The sequence below is a fragment of the Pelobates fuscus genome, chromosome 3 (genome assembly GCF_036172605.1).
Source record: "Pelobates fuscus isolate aPelFus1 chromosome 3, aPelFus1.pri, whole genome shotgun sequence".
Classification (NCBI taxonomy): Eukaryota; Metazoa; Chordata; class Amphibia; order Anura; family Pelobatidae; genus Pelobates; species Pelobates fuscus.
Window position 1 is genome coordinate 219,555,459 of NC_086319.1, and position 25,120 is coordinate 219,580,578.

The following is a 25,120-nucleotide window of genomic DNA, read 5'->3' on the forward strand; positions in this document are numbered from 1 at the left end:
TTTGAGCCCTGGGCAGTGCTGATCATTAGCATAACTATGAATACTTTCTCAAGATATTCAACTTTATCTAGATATTGCATTGCTACTACCTCCAACTCTTCTCTCTCCTATATATATTTGACTTTATAGAAATAAACTTTAATGACATCTAGCTCCATTCTTCCACCCCTATCAGCCACAAACCCATCCCAGCAAAAAAATTGTATGCCCTGGTATGTCCAAAATTTGTATGTAAACTAAAATATTCACCTCAATCCAGTGCCTACAAAAATAGAAACTGTAAAAATACAACCTACTAGCACGTAAATGGAATCCAAAATCTCCCATCACATGCTATAAAAGTAACTAAAAATCACCAGGGACATTTGCGTGCTAAATAAATGCGTGGGGCTAGATAAAGGAAAATTTTCCTTTCCCGGTAATGGCCATGGCAGCACTACCCTAGGGTTAGCTAAATTTTAGCTCATAAAAGGCCACATGACCATAATTCTTTAGTTCGTAACAAGCCAACGACCAGGGAGGGTGCCTAGTGCTGCCATGGCCCATTACCGGGAAAGGAAAGTATGAAACAATTTTCTAGGGCACTGCCCAAGCTATACAACTCTGTGGGGGGGGGGGGGGGGGGGGGCTGAAATGTATTAATTGACAACATAAGTTCAAGAAGCCAATAAGATGGCAGAACCAAATTGAGCCTCTCTAGAGGATCTCACATCCAGTCAATATTGCCGGATAAAGGTATTCTGAGATGACCATTTCACTGCTTTGCAGATCTGATCAGAAGACAACAGCTGCCCAGGAAGTGGATAGAGCTCGGGTTGAATGGGCTTACAGACCTTGAGGAACCAGAACACGTTTAGCCTCATAAACCTTAGTAATGGCCGAGACCAGCCACCTAGAGATGGTCTTACGAGATGCTTGCAGGCCATTATCATGCCCTTCAGGGAGGATAAAAAACCTAGAGGATCTCCTCCAGCTGCTAGTTCTGTCGAGGTAGACCGATAACCAGCAAATCACATCCAGGGTGTGAGACAAACGTTCCTCCTCCTCCTCCGAAGGAGATGGGAAGAAAGCAGGCAAGATGATCTCTTGGTTCATATGAAATTATGAAACTAATTTAGGCCTGAACTCTAGAACTGTTCTCAGAATCACCTTATCCTGTTGGAATGAGATGAAAGGCTCGTCTGATGAGAGTGCTGCCAATTCTGAGACTCTTCTACTTGAAGTCAAGGGGACCAGAAGAGATGTTTTAAGAGTAAGGAACGCAACTGGAATCTCTGTTATAAGTTCAAATGGGGAACACTGTAAGGCTGACAGAACAAGTAGCAAGTCCCAAGGATGAGAAATGGACTTGATAGGAGGTATGATATGCATGACAGCCTTCATAAACAGAGTCACATCAGAGTCTAGTGCCCATTGAATTCTCCTTAGAAGGGTGAAGATAAGGGAAATCAGGGGAAAAACATACTGTAGCGAAAGCCACTTCGCCACTGTGTTTTGGAGGGGGCTGCTTGCCCGCCTCTTACCGTGTGACTACGGTCCCTGGGCGATTTGGCCCTTTATGCACGGTATTTGGGCATACTGTGTTTTATCGTGCGGCTACTGGCCCTTTAAGCACAGTGAATGGACTTTTATTGTACTGTGCTGGCCTTTTAAAAACAGTGTATGGACATACTGAAACTTTTTGGACACTTCCTCTTCCCCTCCCCCGGATCCATTGTTCTCCAGCAGGGTGTTGTCCCAGGGACAAGGAAAAGCCATGCTTGCAAGTGAAAACAAAGGACTTCGACCTAACCGTTAAACCCCTGAACCTATTCAAGTGAATTTTGGATATGTTTGTCCCCAAGTTATACTGGTTAAAATAATATAAGTTTTATGTATGTACGATGTTAACTCACAAAGTTATAAAAATGTATAAAAAGTGTAACTTTTCAGCTTGGAGATAATTGAGTAGATACAGTAATTGACTCAATTATCTCCTAAGCAGAGGGGAGGAATATGCTGGGTGTGTTTCTATTGTCCCATTGTGTCTGATTGGCTGCTGTACTTGCATTGTATGTGTTGTAATGTGTTTATTGGTTGTTCTGCAAAACCCTGTGAGCAGTACTAGGTTTTGTGGATTGTGAATAAAAAGGGCTGCAAGCTAGCAGCCAGAGAGTTCTATTTTTACCCTCAACTTGAGTCCTGTCTCTTATTGGGGGAATCTGCTACAAGGGATTGCTATGCTAGGCATATTCCCTTGCTATAATCACTGAGCTCTTGTAAGAGCTTGTTCCTGCTTCGTTCTGAAGGGAGATAGCTGCAGCCTGCGGTGCTTATGGTGTCTGGTGGAGTGCTTGGAGTCCTCTGGAAGCGCTAGGAGCATCTTTCAACGGAGGTACCCAGTCGGGGTGCCAGGCGATCCGTTACATTGGTGGCAGCGGTGGGATGGCGTCCTAGTGCGAGGAGAAGCAGCTCAGAGACACCGGTAACTTGTGGAGTTGTGCAGCGTCCCTATCTTCAGCAACATAATGGAACCAGCAGTGGCTACAGCAAGCATGGCGTATAGCTACTCCGTACTAGAGTTTGGCACGATGGTAGGGTTGCGCCTGAAGTTTTACGGACCCAATCCAGAGGAGAAATACGTGCGGTTTGTGTGGGACATGGTGACCCGGAACCTACAACACAGGGCGTTGAGGGAAGGCCAGTGGGCACGTTGGGAGAAACTCCAGCCACAGGTAGAGTGGGACGAGGAAGAAACCGAGGTAGCCGGTGGAGATGGGACCGAGGTCTCTCTACCGGCCCTACAGGGATGCTGGGCACCCGGCCCAGATCCCCAGCGGCAGTATGTTTTACAGGGAGGGGAGACAGTCGGTCTCACTCCCCAGCGGCAGAATGTGTTATTGGAGGAAGAGACAACCGGTCTCCCTCCCCAACAGCAACCAGAGGTACCCGAGGTAGAGGACCTCATAGACTGGTCCTGGGAGGACCCCCTGCAGGCAGGTGGAGATGGGACCGAGATCTCTCCACCGGCCCTACAGGGATGCTGGGCAACCGGCCCAGATCCCCAACTAGAGCTGGAGTTACAGAAAGTGGAGAGCATCGACCTCCCCCCCCAGCAGCAGCCGGAGTACCAGGGGGAGGTAAGTGATATTTCTCCTCCCCAGTCAACTCCTTTGTTCCCTGACCCCCCAGCAGAAGAGCTGGCAACTGGGCAGAGCGCCGCTGGCCTCTGTCCTCCCTTGTTTCCTTCCCCTGAGCCTGACTTTCTACAGGCTGCCTCAGCGGAAGAGCTGGCAACTGGGCAGAGCGCCGCTGGCCTCTGTCCTTCCTTTTTTCCTTACCCTGAGACTACCCCAGCTCTGACCCCGGAGCAGAGCACATCGGGCATCTGGCCCCCAAGTACTCACAGCCATTTGCCCAGCAAGGCCGAGGGTGCCACAGTTTCACCCCACAACTTGGGACCTACAGGCCAGTATGACTTATTGTTGGGGGGCTATTCTGTGAATTCTTTATTGTGGGGGAGCTACACTGCTAAATTTGTTTTGTGGGTTAGACCCTCTGTGAACTATGTACCGTGGGTGGGCCATTCTGTGAATTCTTTATTGTGGGGGGGCTACACTGCTAAATTTGTTTTGTGGGTGGGCTACTCTGCTAATTTTGTTTTATGGGTGGGCTGCCCGACTAATCTAGGTACTGACCGGCAGAAGGTCAGGTACCTGGTTAGTCTACCCCCGAATGGGAAGATATGTAGCGAAAGCCACTTCGCCACTGTGTTTTGGAGGGGGCTGCTTGCCCGCCTCTTACCGTGTGACTACGGTCCCTGGGCGATTTGGCCCTTTATGCACGGTATTTGGGCATACTGTGTTTTATCGTGCGGCTACTGGCCCTTTAAGCACAGTGAATGGACTTTTATTGTACTGTGCTGGCCTTTTAAAAACAGTGTATGGACATACTGAAACTTTTTGGACACTTCCTCTTCCCCTCCCCCGGATCCATTGTTCTCCAGCAGGGTGTTGTCCCAGGGACAAGGAAAAGCCATGCTTGCAAGTGAAAACAAAGGACTTCGACCTAACCGTTAAACCCCTGAACCTATTCAAGTGAATTTTGGATATGTTTGTCCCCAAGTTATACTGGTTAAAATAATATAAGTTTTATGTATGTACGATGTTAACTCACAAAGTTATAAAAATGTATAAAAAGTGTAACTTTTCAGCTTGGAGATAATTGAGTAGATACAGTAATTGACTCAATTATCTCCTAAGCAGAGGGGAGGAATATGCTGGGTGTGTTTCTATTGTCCCATTGTGTCTGATTGGCTGCTGTACTTGCATTGTATGTGTTGTAATGTGTTTATTGGTTGTTCTGCAAAACCCTGTGAGCAGTACTAGGTTTTGTGGATTGTGAATAAAAAGGGCTGCAAGCTAGCAGCCAGAGAGTTCTATTTTTACCCTCAACTTGAGTCCTGTCTCTTATTGGGGGAATCTGCTACAAGGGATTGCTATGCTAGGCATATTCCCTTGCTATAATCACTGAGCTCTTGTAAGAGCTTGTTCCTGCTTCGTTCTGATGGGAGATAGCTGCAGCCTGCGGTGCTTATGGTGTCTGGTGGAGTGCTTGGAGTCCTCTGGAAGCGCTAGGAGCATCTTTCAACGGAGGTACCCAGTCGGGGTGCCAGGCGATCCGTTACACATACCCCGTCTGGAAATTCCATGAACAGCTGAGGGCATCCCAACCTTCCACTAGGGGATGATGTTCCCTGGACAAAAACCTCTAAACCTGTCTGTTCTGGAAGTTGGCCATCATGTTGATCTCTGGAAGACCCCATCTGTGAACCAACTTGTGAAAGGCCCATTTTGCTAGACACCATTCTCCTGGCAAGATTTTGCGTCTGCTCAGGAAATCTGCCTTGGTGTTCATGGAACCTGGAAGGTAAATTGCACATATCCCCAGAAGGTATTTTTGTGCCCATTTCATGAGAGGAACCATGATACTTATCATCCTTGGACTGAGAGTACCTCCTTGGTTGTTCACGTATGCCACCACTGCAATGTTGTCCACCTGTACTTTCACCCAATGATGTCGGATTCTTGACTTTAGGTGATGCAAGGCCTGCAAAACCTCCGAGAAGCATCTTCCAACTATCTGGAACTGAGTTCCAACTATCTGGAACTCAGTTCCAGATAGTTGGAAGATGCTCCTCGGAGGGATACAGGCCATTTCCCTTGAAGGTATATCTGGTTCAGATGGGCACCCCATCCTGTTTGGCATGCATCCGTTGTGACTACCATACAAGGTATATCTCCCAGGGAAAAACCTTTGGTCAGGTTTGCCTTTGAGAGCCCCCATCTGAGAGCTTCCTTTACTTTGGATGTATGATGAATGGGCTGATTCAAATCCAGATGCTTGTACTGGGTCAGGAAGATCTTTGAGGGATCTGGAGATGCCATTGAGCCCATCGGGTAAGGCCTATAGTAGATGAAAGGGACCCAAGGATGCTCATGTAAGCTCTTGCAGTGATCTTGCGAAGACAAAGTATTCTCCCCAATTTCTCTTTCAGCTGATATCTTCTGTCTTCTGATAGACGGACAAACCCTAGATTTGTATCGAACCAGGCTCCCAGATAGATCATCTGTTGACTGGGTTGGAGTTGACTCTTCTGTAAATTCAGAACCCAACCATGGTTCTCCAAGATCGATCTGGGATGTCTCGATGGGCAAACATTGATGGGTAATTCTTTGCCAATATCAAGATGTCATCCAAGTAGTGGAAAATGAAGATACCCTTCTTTCTGATTTCTGCAATCAGGGAAACTAGGACTTTGGAGAACACCCTGGGTGCTGAGCTTAGCCAAATGGAAGGGCCCTCAACTGCCAGTGTTTGTTGTTCAGACAGAACCTCAGGAACCTTTGATGTACACCGGCGATTGGGATGTGGAAAGAGGCATCCTTGAGATCGATGGAAATTAATCACCTGGAGATACTGCCTGGATGATGGAGGCTAATGATTCCATCCTGGATCATCTGGCACACAGAAAGGTATTGAGGATGGACAAATTCAGGCTTGGCCTCCATGCATATTTGCCTTTTGGGGCAAGAAAAAGCCTTGAGTAGAATCCCTGAAATCGTTCTTCTCTGGAACTTGGCAGATCATCAATTGTCGGGACAGAGAATCTATGAATTCTATTTTCTGGAAATGAGGACCTGAAAAATTTTCCTGAAGGAGGTGTCTCCTCTTATTCTAGCCAAGAAATGAAGCAATCTGGCGCCTATTCCTGGAGACTGAGCCTGGAAGCAGTCAGACCCTCTGCCCCTACCACCTCTATGAGAGGATTGACCGGCCTTCTATGGCTGGCTCTGTAAGGACTGTCATCTAGGTCTGTATTGCCTTGAGTCTCTGAATGACCTCCTGTCAGCATTAGAGGATCTTCTATTGCTCCTGTTACATGTCAATAAGGCTTTACTGCCTTCTGCAGCCTTTTTGATACACTCATCCAGCTGACGTCTGAAAAGCATGTCACCCTGAAAAGGTAGTGAGCAGAGACTATTCTTGGATGTGGTGTCTGCATCCCAGGCCTTAAGCCAGAGTGCTCTACAGCCAGCAACATTGAGGGCCATGGACCTAGCTATAGAGCGTACCAGATCCACAGAGGCATCGGAGCAAAAATCTGCCGCAAGACTAATGTCTTCTACAGCTCTGATGAGACATGATCTACTGACTCCATCCTTGATGTCAGCTTCCAGATCCTCTGCCCATTGCTTAAGGGCCCTGGAAACTGAAGTTAAGGCAGCTGCTGGGTGCAGACTAGCTCCTGCTGCCACGTAGGCCTTGTAAAGATTAGTATCCATCCTTTTCTCTATAGGTTCTCTCAAAGAGCCAGAGTCGTCCAGAGGCAAGGTGGTCTTCTTGGCTAGTCTGACTACTGTCGCGTCCACCTTGGGAGCCGAGATCCATAAGGATTTATCCGACATTGCAAGGTTCCTAGCTGCTACCCAAGGGTCACTCCAGTATGCACCCTGGCCTGTTAGAGAGGAAAACAAAGGTTTGTGCAGGGACTAAATGAATGGGTATCTATCCATACAATTAAATATGAATTGAAATGAAAATATATTGCAAATCTACAAACAATCTCGACTAGTATAAAAATGCCCTCATACTAGCTTGAAATCTAATGAATAAAATAAGAATTAAAAATCCTAAACGTACCAGGAGATGACTTGCAGGAAATGCAGAAAAATATATAATAGCTGTTGCTAAAACGGGTAATTATATGACATATCTATTATAACTAAAAAAAATACATATATAAAATAACATATAAAACACTAATTAAGAAAATCAGATAAACACTCAATAGGAAATGTCCAGGAAAAGACTATTACCAAACAAATCAACTCTGCTGTAAAAACTCCACGCACGTGCCTGCTACAGTACAGAGAGAAAAAAATATCTACACAAGTGCCACTTGTGGTCACCTACAACCCAGCTCTTGAGGAAATACGGAAAATCATTAAAGACCTACAACCAATGCTAACAGAAGATGAGACTCTGAAAATTTTTTTCTCTGTAACACCCATTTTGGCCTTCAGACAACCACCAAACCTCCAACAAAAATGAATCAACAGGAAGCAGGGAAGAATAAAGAAAATGGGACCAGTCAATGCAAAAAATCTCACTGCAAACGGTGTCACCACATATGCAGAGACAACACAATAAAACCTACAGCATTAAACGTTCATACTCCTGCACATCCAGCAATGTGGTATACATGATTCAATGCACCAAATGCCACCTAGGATGATACATTGGGGAAACCACCCAGCAATTAAATGGCAGAATGAAGAATCATACTGCACTCCTGTGGGGCACCACTTTACCCAGCCTGGCCACTCAATGAAGGACCTAAAAATCAAAAAAACTTTTGAAGCAAGAATTATCAAATTGTTTAGCAGCAAGAATAGAGGACTAAATATAGATTTGGGTTTCCTGTCCAACTACCAACACTTTACATGAACATTCCCCCCACATTATCTTACTGTTCTGTCATATGTATCAACACTTTAAAGCGCATTCCAATAGGTTTATTCTATCAATATACATAGTACTATGTGTAGACTTATGCTTTTCCATACTCTTATGCATGTATGCTTATATATGTGACTGTGCATTTATATTTCTGTATATAAGTTCATGTGCATGTATGTATATGTGTTCATGTGTTTATGTGTTTGCATATATATATATATATATATATATATATATATAAATATATGTGTATGTGTGTATGTATAGTGTACCATCTACATTGTCTGCTTGTTTGTTTTTTCTCCCTCTCCCCACTCACTCTAATCTTCAGAAAGATATTTATGACCCTCTGTAAGAATGTTGTCTATTTTCTATCAAACCTGTGTCTTATCTGCACTCATGTCGCTTTAACCCCTGTATCACAACTCATCTTTGAATTGTATGTGTCGTCTTGCTCAGAAAATGCTTCAGACTTGAGAAAGGGAGGTTCTCCCGAAAGCTTGTCATTAAAAAAATCTGTTAGTCCAATAAAAAAGGTATTACAAGATACATTTTATACATTTTAGCTGTTTTTTTTACATCTACATCACTGGACTAATACAGCTACAATCTCTACTTTTATATATAACATTCCCCCCACATTATCTTACTGTTCTGTCATATGTATCAACACTTTAAAGCGCATTCCAATAGGTTTATTCTATCAATATACATAGTACTATGTGTAGACTTATGCTTTTCCATACTCTTATGCATGTATGCTTATATATGTGACTGTGCATTTATATTTCTGTATATAAGTTCATGTGCATGTATGTATATGTGTTCATGTGTTTATGTGTTTGCATATATATATATATATATATATATATATATATATAAATATATGTGTATGTGTGTATGTATAGTGTACCATCTACATTGTCTGCTTGTTTGTTTTTTCTCCCTCTCCCCACTCACTCTAATCTTCAGAAAGATATTTATGACCCTCTGTAAGAATGTTGTCTATTTTCTATCAAACCTGTGTCTTATCTGCACTCATGTCGCTTTAACCCCTGTATCACAACTCATCTTTGAATTGTATGTGTCGTCTTGCTCAGAAAATGCTTCAGACTTGAGAAAGGGAGGTTCTCCCGAAAGCTTGTCATTAAAAAAATCTGTTAGTCCAATAAAAAAGGTATTACAAGATACATTTTATACATTTTAGCTGTTTTTTTTACATCTACATCACTGGACTAATACAGCTACAATCTCTACTTTTATATATAACATTCCCCCCACATTATCTTACTGTTCTGTCATATGTATCAACACTTTAAAGCGCATTCCAATAGGTTTATTCTATCAATATACATAGTACTATGTGTAGACTTATGCTTTTCCATACTCTTATGCATGTATGCTTATATATGTGACTGTGCATTTATATTTCTGTATATAAGTTCATGTGCATGTATGTATATGTGTTCATGTGTTTATGTGTTTGCATATATATATATATATATATATATATATATATATATATAAATATATGTGTATGTGTGTATGTATAGTGTACCATCTACATTGTCTGCTTGTTTGTTTTTTCTCCCTCTCCCCACTCACTCTAATCTTCAGAAAGATATTTATGACCCTCTGTAAGAATGTTGTCTATTTTCTATCAAACCTGTGTCTTATCTGCACTCATGTCGCTTTAACCCCTGTATCACAACTCATCTTTGAATTGTATGTGTCGTCTTGCTCAGAAAATGCTTCAGACTTGAGAAAGGGAGGTTCTCCCGAAAGCTTGTTATATATGTATATGAAAACTGGGATGTTTTCATATACATATATATACGTATATATATATATATATATATATATATACACACACTGAACAAAATTATAAATGCAACACTTTTGTTTTTGCCCCCATTTTTCATGGGCTGAACTCAAAGATCTAAGACTTTTTCTATGTACACAAAAGGCCTATTTCTCTCAAATATCGTTCAAAAATCTGTCTAAATCTCCTTCTCCTTTGCCGAGATAATCCATCCACCTCACAGGTGTGGCATATCAAGATACTGCATGATTATTGCACAGGTGTTCCTTAGACTGGCCACATTAACAGGTCACTCTAAAATGGGCAGTTTTACTGTATTGGGGGATCTGGAAGGGTCCGAAAACCAGTCAGTATCTAGTGTGACCACCATTCGCCTCACGCAGTGCAGCACATCTCCTTCGCATAGAGTTGATCAGGTTGTTGATTGTGGCCTGTGGAATGTTGGTCCACTCCTCTTCAATGGCTATGCGAAGTTGCTGGATATTGGCAGGACCTGGAACACGCTGTTGTATACGCCAATCCAGAGCATCCCAAACATGCTCATTGGTTGACATGTACAGTGAGTATGCTGGCCATGCAAGAACTGGGATGTTTTCAGCTTCCAGGAATTGTGTACAGATCTTTGCAACATGGGGCCCGGCATGTATTATGCTGCAACATGAGGTGATGGTCATGGATGAATGGCACAACAATGGGCCTCAGGATCTCATCACGGTATCTCTGTGCATTCAAAATGCCATCAATAAAATGCACCTGTATTTGTTGTCCCTAACATACGCCTACCCATACCATAACCCCACCGCCACCATGGGCCACTTGATCTACAATGTTGACATCAGCAAACCGCTCACCCACACAATGCCATACACACTGTCTGCCATCTGCCCTGTACACTGAAAACCGGGATTCATCCGTGAAGAGTACACCTCTCCAAAGTGCCAGACACCATCGAATGTGAGCATTTGCCCATTCAAGTCAGTTACGACAAACTGCAGTCAGGTCAACAACCTGATGAGGACGATGATCATGCAGATGAGCTTTCCTGAAATGGTTCCTGACAGTTTGTGAAGAAATTCTTTGGTTATGCAAACCGATCGTTGCAGCAGCTGTCCGGGTGGCTGGTCTCAGATGATCTTGGAGGTGAAGATGCTGGATGTGGAGGTCCTGGGTTGGTGTGGTTACTCATAGTCTGTGGTTGTGAGGCCGGTTGGATGTACTGCCAAATTCTCTGAAACGGCTTTGGTTGAGAAATGAACATTCAATTCACGGGCAACAGCTCTGGTGGACATTCCTGCAGTCAGAATGCCAGTTGCATGCTCCCTCAAAACTTGCGACATCTGTGGCATTTTGCTGTGTGATAAAACTGCACATTTTAGTGTGGCCTTTTATTGTGGCCAGCCTAAGGCACACTTGTGCAATAATCATGCTGACTAATCATCATCTTGATATGCCACACCTGTGAGGTGGATGGATTATCTGGACAAAGGAGAAGTGCTCACTAACACAGATTTAGACAGATTTGTGAACAATATTTGGGAGAAATAGGTATTTTGTGTACATAGAAAAAGTCTTAGATCTTTGAGTTCAGCTCATGAAAAATGGGGGCAAAAACAAAAGTGTTGCATTTATAATTTTGTTCAGTGTAGATATATATATATATACTTTTTGATCTAGCGTCTTAATTTTCGTATGAAACAGATGCCTTAGTGCTAAAAAAAATAGTTTGAATAGTATATTGACATATTGAACATGATGCACTACATCATCACGCTCACGTGATGGTCAGGGTAATATCATGAATCTGTCTTTATTGTATGGTGTACTGAACCTATTTTTCTATGGCTTTAGCATAGCCACTGCTATGCCTCTGGACACCAGTTCCAGATTTTGCTCCTAGTTCATTTTGTTTCTCCTTTTCAGTTGCTCTATTTGCCCCAAGCTAAGGCTTACTCTCATGCCATCTTGGTAGTGATGTTTGCTTGGGTGTATTCTTCTCTACAACTGGATTCCAGAGCACTGTAAATAATTTTTTACATCTGGATTTCAGAGAACTGGAAGAATTAATTTTACGACATTTTTTTAAATTTTTTTTTGTATAATGCCAGCTTGTGGGCTTAGGACTGCATACTGGCCTGGGCAGAAGATTCAGGATTGTTTATCTTCCTAAATCTTTATCTTCACTGCAGTTCTCCACAACTCTACTTGCACTTAAATCTGGGATCAAGTATTAAATGGCAAGTGTCCAGTGAGCTGAATAAACTACATTTAGCAATCTTATTGAATTCCTTTTAGGTGTTCAGCACAAAAAGCAAAGGGAATTGCGTTAACATGTTTGCCAATTGCATCCTGGCTACCTCCGTATGCTTTTAAGGAATGGATTCTAAGCGATATCATCTCGGGTGTTACCACAGGACTTGTGGCTGTGCTTCAAGGTGAGTTATTCCACATATGTTGTCTTATGCATGCCTGGAAAGTCTGTCTTTCTCTTTTAATGTCACCATAAGAATCATTAATAAAACAATTTAGTACTTTAAGCTTCTTAACTGGATTATGGTCCAGTCAGTTTGCTATTTTTACATGCTGTACTGTTACTGTTGTACTGATATGTACATGTAACAAAATGTGATTTTCTTTTTCTCATTATCTCCCTTTACACTAACCTCGTTATTTTAATTTTATATCTGTTTTACATTTTATTCTGTGTAAGCGTTTGCTATTAAGTTTTAGAAAATTCTCCCTCACCAGCCAGCCCACTGGGCAATACACTTCAGTTTATTATTATTTTTTGATTAACCTCCCCCCCAAATACAGCCCCTCAGCCTGTATCCTCACCACTACCACCCCTATACCCCACTACAGCCACTATTTCACCCACTAAAGCATTTACACCCCTATTAAAGCCCCTATCCTGCCACTACAGCTACTATCGTCCCCACCACAGCCCCTATCCAGCACTACAGCTACTATCCCCCAGTACTACCACTATTAAACCACTATTGCCCCAGTCCCATTACTGCAGCCACTACCCCCCACCCACTATAGCCACTATCCCACATCCACTGTAGCCACTAGCCATCACCCACTGTAGCCATTATATCCCCACTACAACTTCTATCCCCCTACTATAGCCAATACCCCCACTACAGCTACTATCTCCCCCACTATATAACCTTTCTGCCACTACAGCACTGATCCCCCATTAGTGCCTACTGCAGCTACCATCCCACCCACTATAACAATTATACTCCCACTATAGCCCTGCTTTAAGAAACACTAGAAACCTCAACACCAATTGATGTTCACAAAATGACCATAGCATTTTAAGTATTTCAGTGGTGTAAATGCTCTTTACAATGCCCTCTTTCCATGAAAAGGCAGCATATAAAGTGCTCAGCCTACAGGGACAGGCTATAGACACCAGATTTACTACATTAAATACACATGTTTACCAAATATTGATGTTTGCAGTTTGCTAATAATCGATTTCCAATCAATCTAAGATTACATAGTTAGCAGACGTGTTTGCATTCTGTTGAAGATAAACTCTCTGATAAGCAAATGTGATTATGGAAAAAAAAATTCTATAATGCGTTGTTCCAACATAGTGTGCAGATATGGAGGAGGAAAAACACCTTAAAACTGAAAACTATTACTCAAATGTGAAAGTAAGCACTCATAGTGTTTCAAAATAAACTAAAGAATGAATTTATTTTAAGCAGATATGCATTTGCATTATAATCAATGTTTTGGTCCAATTACCTTGACATGTTAAGAGATGTTTGGTAATGGGACTGAAATAGTGAATGTATGCTATTGCACAGCTGTAAAATAAAACGTATGTTATCTTATTTTGAAGTTACAAGAGTGTGCTCTTTACAATGCCCTTTTCCATGAAAAGGCAGCATATACAGTGCCCAGCCTACAGGGACAGGATATAGACACCAGAATCACTACATTCTGGTGACTACAGTGTTCCCAACTCTTCGGGATAGACTCCTGTGCTGAAGAACTGAGTTACAGGGAGAGCAGGAGACACAGGTGAAAATGCTTTTTTTTTTTTTTTTTTTTTTTGCTGTGGGCGGGGATGCATCTTCACCTGTGTCTCCTGCTCTCCCTGTAACTCAGTTCTTCAGCACAGGAGTCTATGCCGAAGAGTTGGGAACACTGTAGTCACCAGAATGTAGTGATTCTGGTGTCTATATCCTGTCCCTGTAGGCTGAGCACTGTATATGCTGCCTTTTCATGGAAAAGGGCATTGTAAAGAGCACACTCTTATAACTTCAAAATAAGATAACATACGTTTTATTTTACAGCTGTGCAATAGCATACATTCACTATTTCAGTCCCATTACCAAACATCTCTTAACATGTCAAGGTAATTGGACCAAAATATTGATTATAATGCAAATGCATATCTGCTTAAAATAAATTCATTCTTTAGTTTATTTTGAAACACTATGAGTGCTTACTTTCACGTTTGAGTAATAGTTTTCAGTTTTAAGGTGTTTTTCCTCCTCCATATCTGCACACTATGTTGGAACAACGCATTATAGAATTTTCCATAATCACATTTGCTTATCAGAGAGTTTATCTTCAGCAGAATGCAAACACGTCTGCTAACTATGTAATCTTAGATTTATTGGAAATTGATTATTAGCAAACTGCAAACATCAATATTTGGTAAACATTTTTAATTCAGCAATTAACTCTTTACTCAATCAAACCACCAGAAATATAGATTTAGAAGCTAACACTTAACTGAGAAACTTGCAATGTTATAATTAATGGTAATATAACACCCTATTTCTCTTGCTTCTGCCATACCTTAAGTAACTATTCTTCATCAAGTAATTCATCCTTGTATGCCTAAATTAAGCTACAAGTGATTATGAAAAATAGTTATGGAAATATCTGAGTTACAGAATAATAATTTCATTATAATTATTGCAAATGTTCAGATCTACCATATATTTTATTTTGGTTGCAGAACAAAATATATATATATATATAAGATTAAAATGTGGTTTTAAAGAATTTACAGTTGTCTTTACATATTGACTACCTCATGTATTTCCATAAGATTATAAAAAAATATATATAGTTACCAATGTAACTTGCTGGAATGGGCTTCTGTTCCTCTGTGGTGACTCGAGCACTTAGGAAAGAGTGAGTTGGCTTGTTTAAAGCAATTTGAAAGAAAGTTAAGTATGAGATGATTGAAAACTTTACTTTCAAGTCTTAGAAAAAAAAATCAAAAGGGGAGAGAATCATTTAGAAATGTCCTTTGGGCAGGCCGTGTTTGTGACCCATCCATCCTTTCCCCCTCATTAGCTAATTTAAAACAAATCCTTATCAACTGAATAACCAATGATTTTCACGAGGGGAGTGAATATTAAAATTCTCTAGATACCAGGGGGCACCCTTGCTTAAGGTTTCATTTTAACTAGCTGACATCTCTCAATAGTTAATGTCATAAAATAATTAACAATGGCTGTTATTCTTGCTTATTGAAAATTTTAATTAGTAGATAGGAAATAGTGATTTCCTTTGTATTTCAGAAAGTACAAACTAATATTTTGATTCGTCCTTATCATGCCGCTGCTGCTTTTTACAAGAGGCTAAGGTATTAAGCCGTGCGCAAAATGGAAAAAAAAATAAGTTAACATAATTATTGAGGGTTAGTAATGCTTGCATAATTAATTGTTAGTTTAATTTATCATTTTATAAGGTCACTAAAATAATCTCTGATATGGTTTTATACACCGACAGATAGATATCTAGTCATTATTACTAAAGATATATATATATATATATATATATATATATATATATATATATATATATATATACCTTCTGTGAATAATATGACTTTATAATTTTCTCATACATAGTTCAATTACATTCCACTGGGGTCTGTAAAGAAAAAAAATTAAGTCTTATTTTACTGCGTAGATATAACCTGTTTCATTATATTTTATTTGCACATCATCTGTGTTTGCAAATTGACTCCTTCACAGAAAGAAGAAAGAGAAAAACATTTTGTTACTCTGTCGCAATCTCTTTGTGAACTAACTGGACGGCAATGGTTATGCCAACTGATAGACATTTTTGGAAATATGTCTGACATGACATATTTATGTGAATGTCTCAATAAATGTTGTGGAATGATTAAAAATGGCATGAGGGAACAAAATCCAATTATTAACTACACAAGGAAGAATGTTTAACATTCTAATTATTATGTTTGCTATTACTTGTTTTTATATTTTTTAGGTTTGGCATATGCCCTCCTAACCAATGTATCTCCTGGATATGGACTATACGCAGCTTTTTTTCCAATTCTGGTCTATTTTTTCCTTGGAACTTCTAAGCATCTGTCTGCTGGTATGAATTGATACAATAATATTAAATTATGCACATGTCTTGCATCATGTTTTTTTACATTTCCGATAAGTGTTAAATTATTATTTCATTTTTGGTACCTAGCTATTTTGATACTTCGTGCCACTTATTGTTAATCCTTTAGTACTATTTAGTCACAGTGCTATATTTAGACATTTTACATATTATTAGTTCAACATGACGTGGACCTTCTCTCCAACTTCTTTTTTTCTAAAAGTAAAGGTTGTGGACCTAGCCTAATTTCCCAACTCCTTTACATTCCAATTCCTATAGCACAAAATAAATTCCTTGAAAACTGGGAAATGGAATGTGCACTTATCTAGAACTCAAGGCCCAGGTAAAAGCTGACAATTTTGTAGTTGCAATTGTTGATGTGAAAGATGTTTTGTTCTCATGATGCTGTTGTCTAGATGCACATTGTTGGCAAAAAAAAAAATATATCAATCTACATTTTTGTATCCCAGTATGTTTGGCGGTGGCATCCTAGCATAATTTAGTAAACCATTTAAGGGTATTTTTTACATAAGTTTATTTTGGGCTGTAAGAAAGACATGTCTCCAGGGATCACATCTGTCCTGGAGTGTACTATAAGCCCAACATATTGTTGTGAGACAGGACTCATTTTTTTGTAACATGCATTTGTAAGCCTGGAGTGTTTAATAAAGCTAATCTTTCAGGTCCTTTCCCTGTAACATGTCTAATGGTTGGTTCGGTTGTGCTTACTCTGGTCCCTGGTGACACCTCAAGCACTAGCAATTCTACAGTTGTTAATTCTACTTCTGAAGAAGCATTGAATAATCAGAGAATAGTTGTTGCAGCATCTTTAACATTTCTTGTTGGGATTGTTCAGGTCAGTATTTTATATGTAATTCATTCTATGTGTTATATTGTCATGTTTCCCTGTGGTATAGGAAATACATTACGGTATATGATAGATTATTTAATTTTAGTGAAACTAATTGATGAAATAGCTGAGTCTATCCTAAAATATCTAATTTCGTAGCTGTTACATTTTGAAGTCACGTGAGACTGGCACAAAATGGGTTCTTGCAACCTTTCCCTATTATTCATCTCACTGCATTATGGGTTATGCAAGGACCACATACCAGGTTTGCATCTGTTAGTTGAAGTTCATGGCCACAAGAACCATCCCTAGTTTCCAGTCTAGTACAAGCAAGTGTTTGTGCACAGCTATCTTTCTACATCGTTTACATCAGTGACAGAATTTTGAGTCAGTTACAAATATATGACTTTGTAGCAGTCATAAGCCTCGATGTAATATTTTTGGATAATCTATTCAAATTTAGTATTTTTTCATAAACTTTTAAAATAATTAAATGTTTTTTTCAAAAATATTTATATTTTAATATTTTTACATTTGTTGGTGTATTGATTTTTTATATATAATATATATTTTTGATATATGTTTTATATGTTTTTGTTTTGTATGTGTAGAAGCCCTAAAGAGGGTTAAATGTGAAAGGGTTTATAGAAGACCCCTTCATGTCTCATTGGAGATTCTTGGCTGATATCAGCAAATCTAATGGCTACAGTAGGACTCACCTTTTGGGGCTTGCCTTGATGTGGCAGTTTTATTCAAATGGCCATTGGAATAAAACTAAAGAGCCTCCATTTTGTTTAAATGTACATGGGGATTTAGGCCAGAGCGCAGGTAACATTCTCTTTGTTTTTACTATGTATTTTGAGCTGTTGGATACTAAGCTACTGCTGCTGTAAGCGCTGTGCTTTATCTTTGTGTTTGTATATATTTTTGATAGTTTATTTTTTGGACAAAAATCAAGGCCAATATTGATAAACAGACAATGTGGAATATTTCTGCAAACTGGCTATTAAATCTGATTTTCAACAAAATTTCCCGCTCAATTCTAAATTAAATCTTAATCAACTGATTGCACAATTTTAAATGGATTATTTGTGCCTCAATATGAGTGAACACCTCATAAAATGTACATACATTGCTGAACTAAATATATAATTATTTTCAGAAATGTATGTGTTATGCTTTAGGAGCAATAAAGACAGTGATTTTTGAAGCATCCTGGTTGATGTGCTAAAATGGTTTCCAAAGTTACTGCTGCTTTTTTTTTTCTAATACTTGTCTCCATGGACTGCTTTAACTGCCTGAACAAAGCTGGCTAAACTCAAGGGAAATGTACTTCAATGACAGATAGAGCTCCATTTTTTGTCTACCCCTGAAAAAAAACCTAAATAATTATGACTTGTCTTTTCCAATTTGGTCAACCAATGTCCTAATATATTTTCTCCTCACTGAAGTCGACAACCTTTAAAATGAAAAAGCTAGAAAACTAAATTAAACAACTACAACAAAAACAATACTGACCACACATACAAAATAGATCCTGCCAGCATGGTAACTGGCTTTAATCTGAGTTTATGGGACTACTATTTTTGCTTTTATATTCCTCACAGAAATCCATCCCAGTAGAAGGATTTAGTCCAAAGCACCTTTATAATCTTTCTACAAATGGCAAGTGTTTAGACCTATGAAAAAAGTTACTTCAGCTTTCAACAATCCCTTCAGCTTTCAACAATCCCTTTGTTTAGTTTGCATTTCATGCACTGGGGCTGATGTGTGCTTGATTCATTGCTGCCACCCAGGAGTAGTAAGAGTTTGAGCACAGGGCCTAATTTTGTATGTAGGTATTTGGACCTGCTTTGTGCCAGACCAAATTGCATGGAAATTTTTTGGCCATAAATCTATTTTTTTTTTCATGTCAAAACCTTACAATGGGTACTAGAATAAAAAATGTTATTGCTACACTTGTAGGTCTCTGGGTAAAAATATTACATGTAACAAATATGTTTTTTGCTTTCAATAAGGCCTTTAGAAGTTGCATTACAAATATAAAACACACAAAACATTATTACTCTGCACATTCCTTGTAATAATTAGGATCCTTATTTTTTTTAATATTGTAGAATAAGAATACAAAATTTGGTAAAATAAATATTGTCTATTAAATTTACTCATAATGAATGGTCATTTGAGACAACTCGTCTTTTTTCGCACCAACACAGTCACAAGTAACAGTCACAAACATAATTTTAATAATCTTTCTATAAAAAAATGTAAGCAAACATTTATGATACATTTTCTTGAATCATTATATGATCTTTCATTTTAAGTTAATTCAAATTAGCCAATTATTTGTGGTGGTATGATTTCTTTTCCAGCTGGTGATGGGAGTTCTGAGAATTGGCTTCATAGTCATATATCTATCAGAGCCTTTAATTAATGGATTTACCACTGCTGCTGCTATTGATGTTGTGGTGTCACAGCTGAAATATATTTTTGGCCTTACAGTTCCTGCATTTAATGGACCCCTCGCCTTATTTTATGTAAGTATTTCAAGTGTTTTTCTAATATAGTATTAAATGTTAATTAGCTTAAATTATTGTTCTATATTTATTGTATCCAGTTAGTTTATTAAATTAATTGACAAGTCAGTTAAGAAACAAAATTGTGTCAGGGACACTCTTACCAACAGAAACGTTACAGTTGAATGCAGTCTCTGCCCTCTAAACAGTATGGCAATTGCCGCACATGCACAGTAGGTCTCCCAATGCTTTTCTGTGGAGCAATATGGGATTGGCCAAGATCATCATCATCGTCATCATCATCATCACTGATGATCTCAGCAATATGATGTATAAATATTATGACTTATTTTATTCTTACTCAAAGTGATAAATATTAAGATACCTATTGGTTTATATCAGTGATTGCTTTATTCAGCACTTTTATCTAGAAAATAACATTTTTCGTTGATAAATTTTCCTCAAAGCACATGGAGAAAATATCTTTGTATTCTATCCTATTCGAGAAACATACATTGTTACAGTGCTTAGCGTGTCTTTTAAACATGGATTGCAGCTGAATTTATATTTTAAGTACATTAAGTAACATTGTGTATATTCATTGAATTAGAATAGGATCTGATGATATTGTGAAAAAAAAATGCATATTTTAGGCCAATATAGGCAAATTGAAAAACAAAAATGCCAACTAAGCTATTTTTACAGCTCAACTACGTAAACTTAAAATTGGCAATCTTCTTAATAATAAATACAAATTTAAAAAGCCTAATTAATGTTGGCCTGTGGCCATCCACTGTGACAATGAGAGTTGGTGAAATGCTATATTTGATAACATGTACTTGACTTAAAGATTTTGTTTCCTACACTGTGATCCATTTTAATTTATTTCTCTATTGATTTGCCATTCTTCAGTAAACTTGGAATTTTGTAGATTTTAGCAAGTAATTGATACCAAAATATCTAGTATTAAAAATTGCCAAAGCAGTACACATACATTTACTAAATAATGCATTAATCAGAAAATATTAATAATAAATCCAACAATATATATCATTTTAAATTATATACAAAATAAAAAATAATAAATTATATTTACATTGTTTAAACAAAGGTCACACTGTATAGTCACACAAATATGCACAATACCAACTACTCAAAGTTCAAATTCTCTGAGAAATCTACATTTTACTCATTGGGAGAATGTTTTTCATTGGCTTCTGATTATATATTTTTTTTCTAGACATTGAAGAGCATATTTGATCAGCTAAGGATTACAAATATTGCTGATCTCGTTATATCAATTATAGTCATGGTCTTTGTTTATGGCTTCAAAGAAATCAATGATCGGTTCAAGTCAAAATTGCCTGTGCCAATTCCTATTGAAATCATAATGGTAAGTATGGTACAATCTTAAATTTCTTTTTATATACCTGTATTTCAAATTACAAGATAATGAGTGATATTCAATTCAAATGCGAGTGCTATTTTATTTGTATATGATATGGACTTAATACCCAGGTGTTGTTTATGCCTGTGTGTACCTGTAAATGCCTGACTGTGCCTATCTGTTTCTGTGTGTACCCATCTTTTTTCACCTGTTCTGTCAACATCTGTGTGTGCCTGTCTATGCCTGTCTATGCCTGTGTATACCCTGGCTGTGTGCCTGACTATGTGTTTACATTTCTGTTCCTGTCTTTGTCTGTACCTTTGTGTTCCAATTTGTGCCTGAGTGCCTATCTGTCTGTATGCCTGTATGTGTTGTGTGCCTCTGTGTGTCTGTAATTAACTGTGTGTCTGTCAAGAGGTGTGTTAAGGGGTAGAATTTACGGTTGGATCGGGTTATTATTTTAAGAAGCAGGTTGACAATTTATTTTTGTACTCAAGCCCTGGATGTTTTTTGGCCCTAGCTCCTGGTAGCTAGGAGCCCCTGGCTCCTGGTAGCTGTCCATCTATTGAGGAACTAAAAACCTCTTATGTGTCCCTATTTATGAGGGACATTTACTATTTTGGACAAAAGTACTTCTGTCCCTCCTTTGGCTTTTATATGAGTTCAGTATTCTGGGTGTGTCTGACTTTATACCAGAGCAATAATATTTACAGTAATGTGTCTTTAGACTACAATAACTACACAAAAAAAATACAAACCAGTTTGTGTAAATACGTTGTCTAGTTCATATTGTAAATTACAATTACCTACTTGCATAAATTGTTATTGGTAAGAAACCTACAATTTCTCCCATGAACATATCCGATGATGCTGTATTAGATTATAGTTCCACAGCTGGTATACTTTAGTGTACTTTAATACCAGTATAAGACAATCTAGTGTTTTTTAAATGAGTCTTCATTTCGGAGGCATGGCATGTGCACCTCCAGATAAGGAACAATACTGCAGTTATTTGTTAAACAAGAAATTGGTTGGAAATGCACATTATGATAGTCTCTCCATCATGGTACATTGGTCTGCAACTCTCATTATTCTCCATGTTCATTTAACATACTTCACAACATTTCAAATGGCCAACGAGGGACATGTTACTTTTAGAGGTGCAAGTGTAGATGCAAGTTTAGGTGTGACAAAAGACAAGGCTATTTTGAGAAATTTTAGGTGGCCTACTAATAACAACAGTTTATGTAGCCTGTACCACAGCCCTCCTCCCCTATCACAGTATCCTTTTTTAACATTACAATGGACACATGAATAAAGATTTTGATCTTTGGAATCACAAACCCATCTTATTTCGGTGCTAAGAAACAGAAATATTCTGTGCATGTATAACATTTGATTTGAAAGGTATAGTGCTCATATTCTAATTTTTTATTCTTATCTTTGTTTTACAGACTGTCATTGCAACTGGTGTGTCATATGCATTTGATTTTAAACATAGATTTGCTGTAAATACTGTAGGAACAATCCAAAGAGGGTAAGTAACCAGCAGCATGTTTGACTTCAAAAGGGGCATATTTTTATATTGCCTAATTCTTTGTAAATCTTCGAAACACTTTACAGAAGCCTACATGGATCATAAGTACAGAGCTGCCTTTGTTAACAAGGGCTTTTTTTTAGGCATAGAACTTTGCAATTCATAGAATGATGTTATTTAATTATATGGTGCATTAGATTGTATAAGGGACACTGTATGAAGCATAAACATTACTGTGTGCCATTGATTGGGATATTAGCCATTACATGAAAGATTATAAAACTATTATGCTATAAAAGGCTCGGTGCGGTTGCGTTGATTCAGCCATGATGTTCTGGCACTGCCAAATAGAGAGGCTCTTTTCATGCTGCCAAATTAACACAGACTTTATATGTGGATCGTATGGCTGTATTATAATTAGTATCCTGAGCGCTAGGCTTGTGCATTATGCAAAAATATAGTTCAGTTGAAGTGCTTCATCCAAACATTTTTTTTTTAGTTATGGAAGTCCGATAGTCAGCCATGTTTTCATGGCCGGGCGACCATAAGGAAAGACAGGCAACAGCCTTAGACAACCCGGGGGTCACCATGTCTGCATTCAAAAAGCACATGGTTGGAAGGGGAAGGGTTACCTCCTTGAGACAGGCATTACTTTGTATGTCAATAGTTTTGTTTTATCTTTACATCTGTTGTATGAATGGTACGCAAGCATATGCATACAAATAGTAATAGAGTATTGATGGTTTCACATTCTGTTTGTAGCCATGTTTTCATAATGATTATATACTGAATAACATTTTTTACATCAAGCAAAATTAACTCTGAGGGTCTTGGTGTAATATCTCATATCTTTTTTTTTTTTTATTAATATTGAACTGTACCATGCTTGCTGGCTTCTTTGGTATTTAGTAACATGAGTATCCAACCATAACTGTCCATGACTGCTTTGTTAGACTATGGCCATCATTAGTCTTTTTCAGTCTGTTCTAGAAGAATAATGACTAAAACATGTATTAATTTATTTCTGCTTCTGAATACATGATTAATATTCTTCTGTTTAGATTTGACCCTCCAGTTGCACCAGATGTTGGGATTTTCCAGTCTAGTGTTGCCAATTCTATCTCTATTGCAATTGTTGGATTTGCTGTGGCATTCTCTGTTGCCCAAGTTTATGCAATCAAGCATAATTACACTATCGATGCCAACCAGGTAAATTATATTTTCTCTCAGCTATCATCAATAAGTAAGGAAATAAAATCTAATTGCAGAGCACAATATGCCATGCTATTATTGTCATGATTATTTAGGAAAATGAACCTAAGATCAATGTGTAAGTTAAAATAATGTAAAGTAAGTTTTAAGAAAGTAAAGGTAATAATAAAGAGCATCACCATCCAAATATTAATTCAACGTTTGTTGTCTACAGGAACTAATAGCATTTGGACTAAGTAACATAGTATGTGGTGCATTTAAAGGATTTGTTGCCAGTACATCTTTAGCTCGGTCTTCGGTACAAGAAAGTACAGGAGGCAAAACTCAGGTAAATAAATATGTGTCAGCGAATGTTATCTGAACTAAACATCCGATTTTGTTTGCAGAGACTGATCGCACAAAAACATATGTGGATATTAGTGGCACCTTCATGCATGGGTTTTCAGTAAATATAATTGTCTGGAATCTCTTAGAAGAGTAAGGGTTTACTTTGCTAACTTAATAGCAATTTTCTGATAGACTTCAATGTAGGAATTGCTATCTGGTGAGAAAATAAACCGCCACTCACAATCCAAAATGTTTATTAAATACTCTAATACTAAGACTATTGTGTACTTTATTGAAAAAACATTAATTATTACATATTGTATCGGATGGTATGTGTAAATTGTATTCCCTGGTTGTTTGTTTTTCTGTTTTTGTTGTTGTTGTTTTTATGTATGTTATTTCCATGTATATCTATATTATATCATTATTCTTACTGTTATGGAAACAAATGTATCTAATATAAAAACATTTGAAAAGACTATATGTGTATTGTGTTAGTATTAGAGTATGCCTAGGGGATCTTATTGTGCATATAGAAATATATCTATAAAGTATCACATAGTTTCATGGGATTTCCATAGACCATAAACAAGAGTAGAAAGATGATTTGGCTGTGGCAAACCTCATTTGCCAGAAACTGAAAATGGTTGCATGATAGAGAGAGTTTAATCAGGTATATCTCACTTCCCACTCTCTTTGTGAAATTGTTAATCTGATTTAAATCTGCTGGTAGATACATAATTCCTGGCTCTGATTTGTTTTTCAGACACTGTAGGTAAAAATAATAATATCTAGGAAATTTACAGATTTGCACTGCAGGCATCTGGTTTAGCAATTAACTTCCCAGACCCTGGGCAAATTTGTTTCCAAGCAGGAGAATTGGTTTTTGTTCTACCCCAATTCCTGTCTGCCCCCTCCCAACAAAATGTATTATATGTTCGTGTTATTAGATGGTACAACATCCTATTGGTCTGTTATGCTGCTTCTGCATCTGAAATTAGATAGAAACATAGACATAGACACATGTGACGGCAGATAAGAACCATGCGGCCCATCTAGTCTGCCCAATTTT

At 38.3% G+C, this 25,120-nt stretch overlaps 1 protein-coding gene across 1 annotated transcript in view; it reads left to right on the forward strand.

Moving 5' to 3' along the window:
- Window positions 1-25,120, forward strand: part of LOC134601015 (chloride anion exchanger-like) — a 60,569-nt gene that overhangs the window by 11,270 nt on the left and 24,179 nt on the right. The window contains exons 3-10 of the mRNA XM_063445430.1: window positions 12,116-12,255; window positions 16,097-16,207; window positions 16,903-17,075; window positions 19,442-19,606; window positions 20,826-20,978; window positions 22,427-22,509; window positions 23,571-23,718; window positions 23,936-24,049. Of these exons, the coding sequence (XP_063301500.1) occupies window positions 12,116-12,255; window positions 16,097-16,207; window positions 16,903-17,075; window positions 19,442-19,606; window positions 20,826-20,978; window positions 22,427-22,509; window positions 23,571-23,718; window positions 23,936-24,049 (1,087 nt within the window). The remainder of the gene's footprint in view (window positions 1-12,115; window positions 12,256-16,096; window positions 16,208-16,902; window positions 17,076-19,441; window positions 19,607-20,825; window positions 20,979-22,426; window positions 22,510-23,570; window positions 23,719-23,935; window positions 24,050-25,120) is intronic.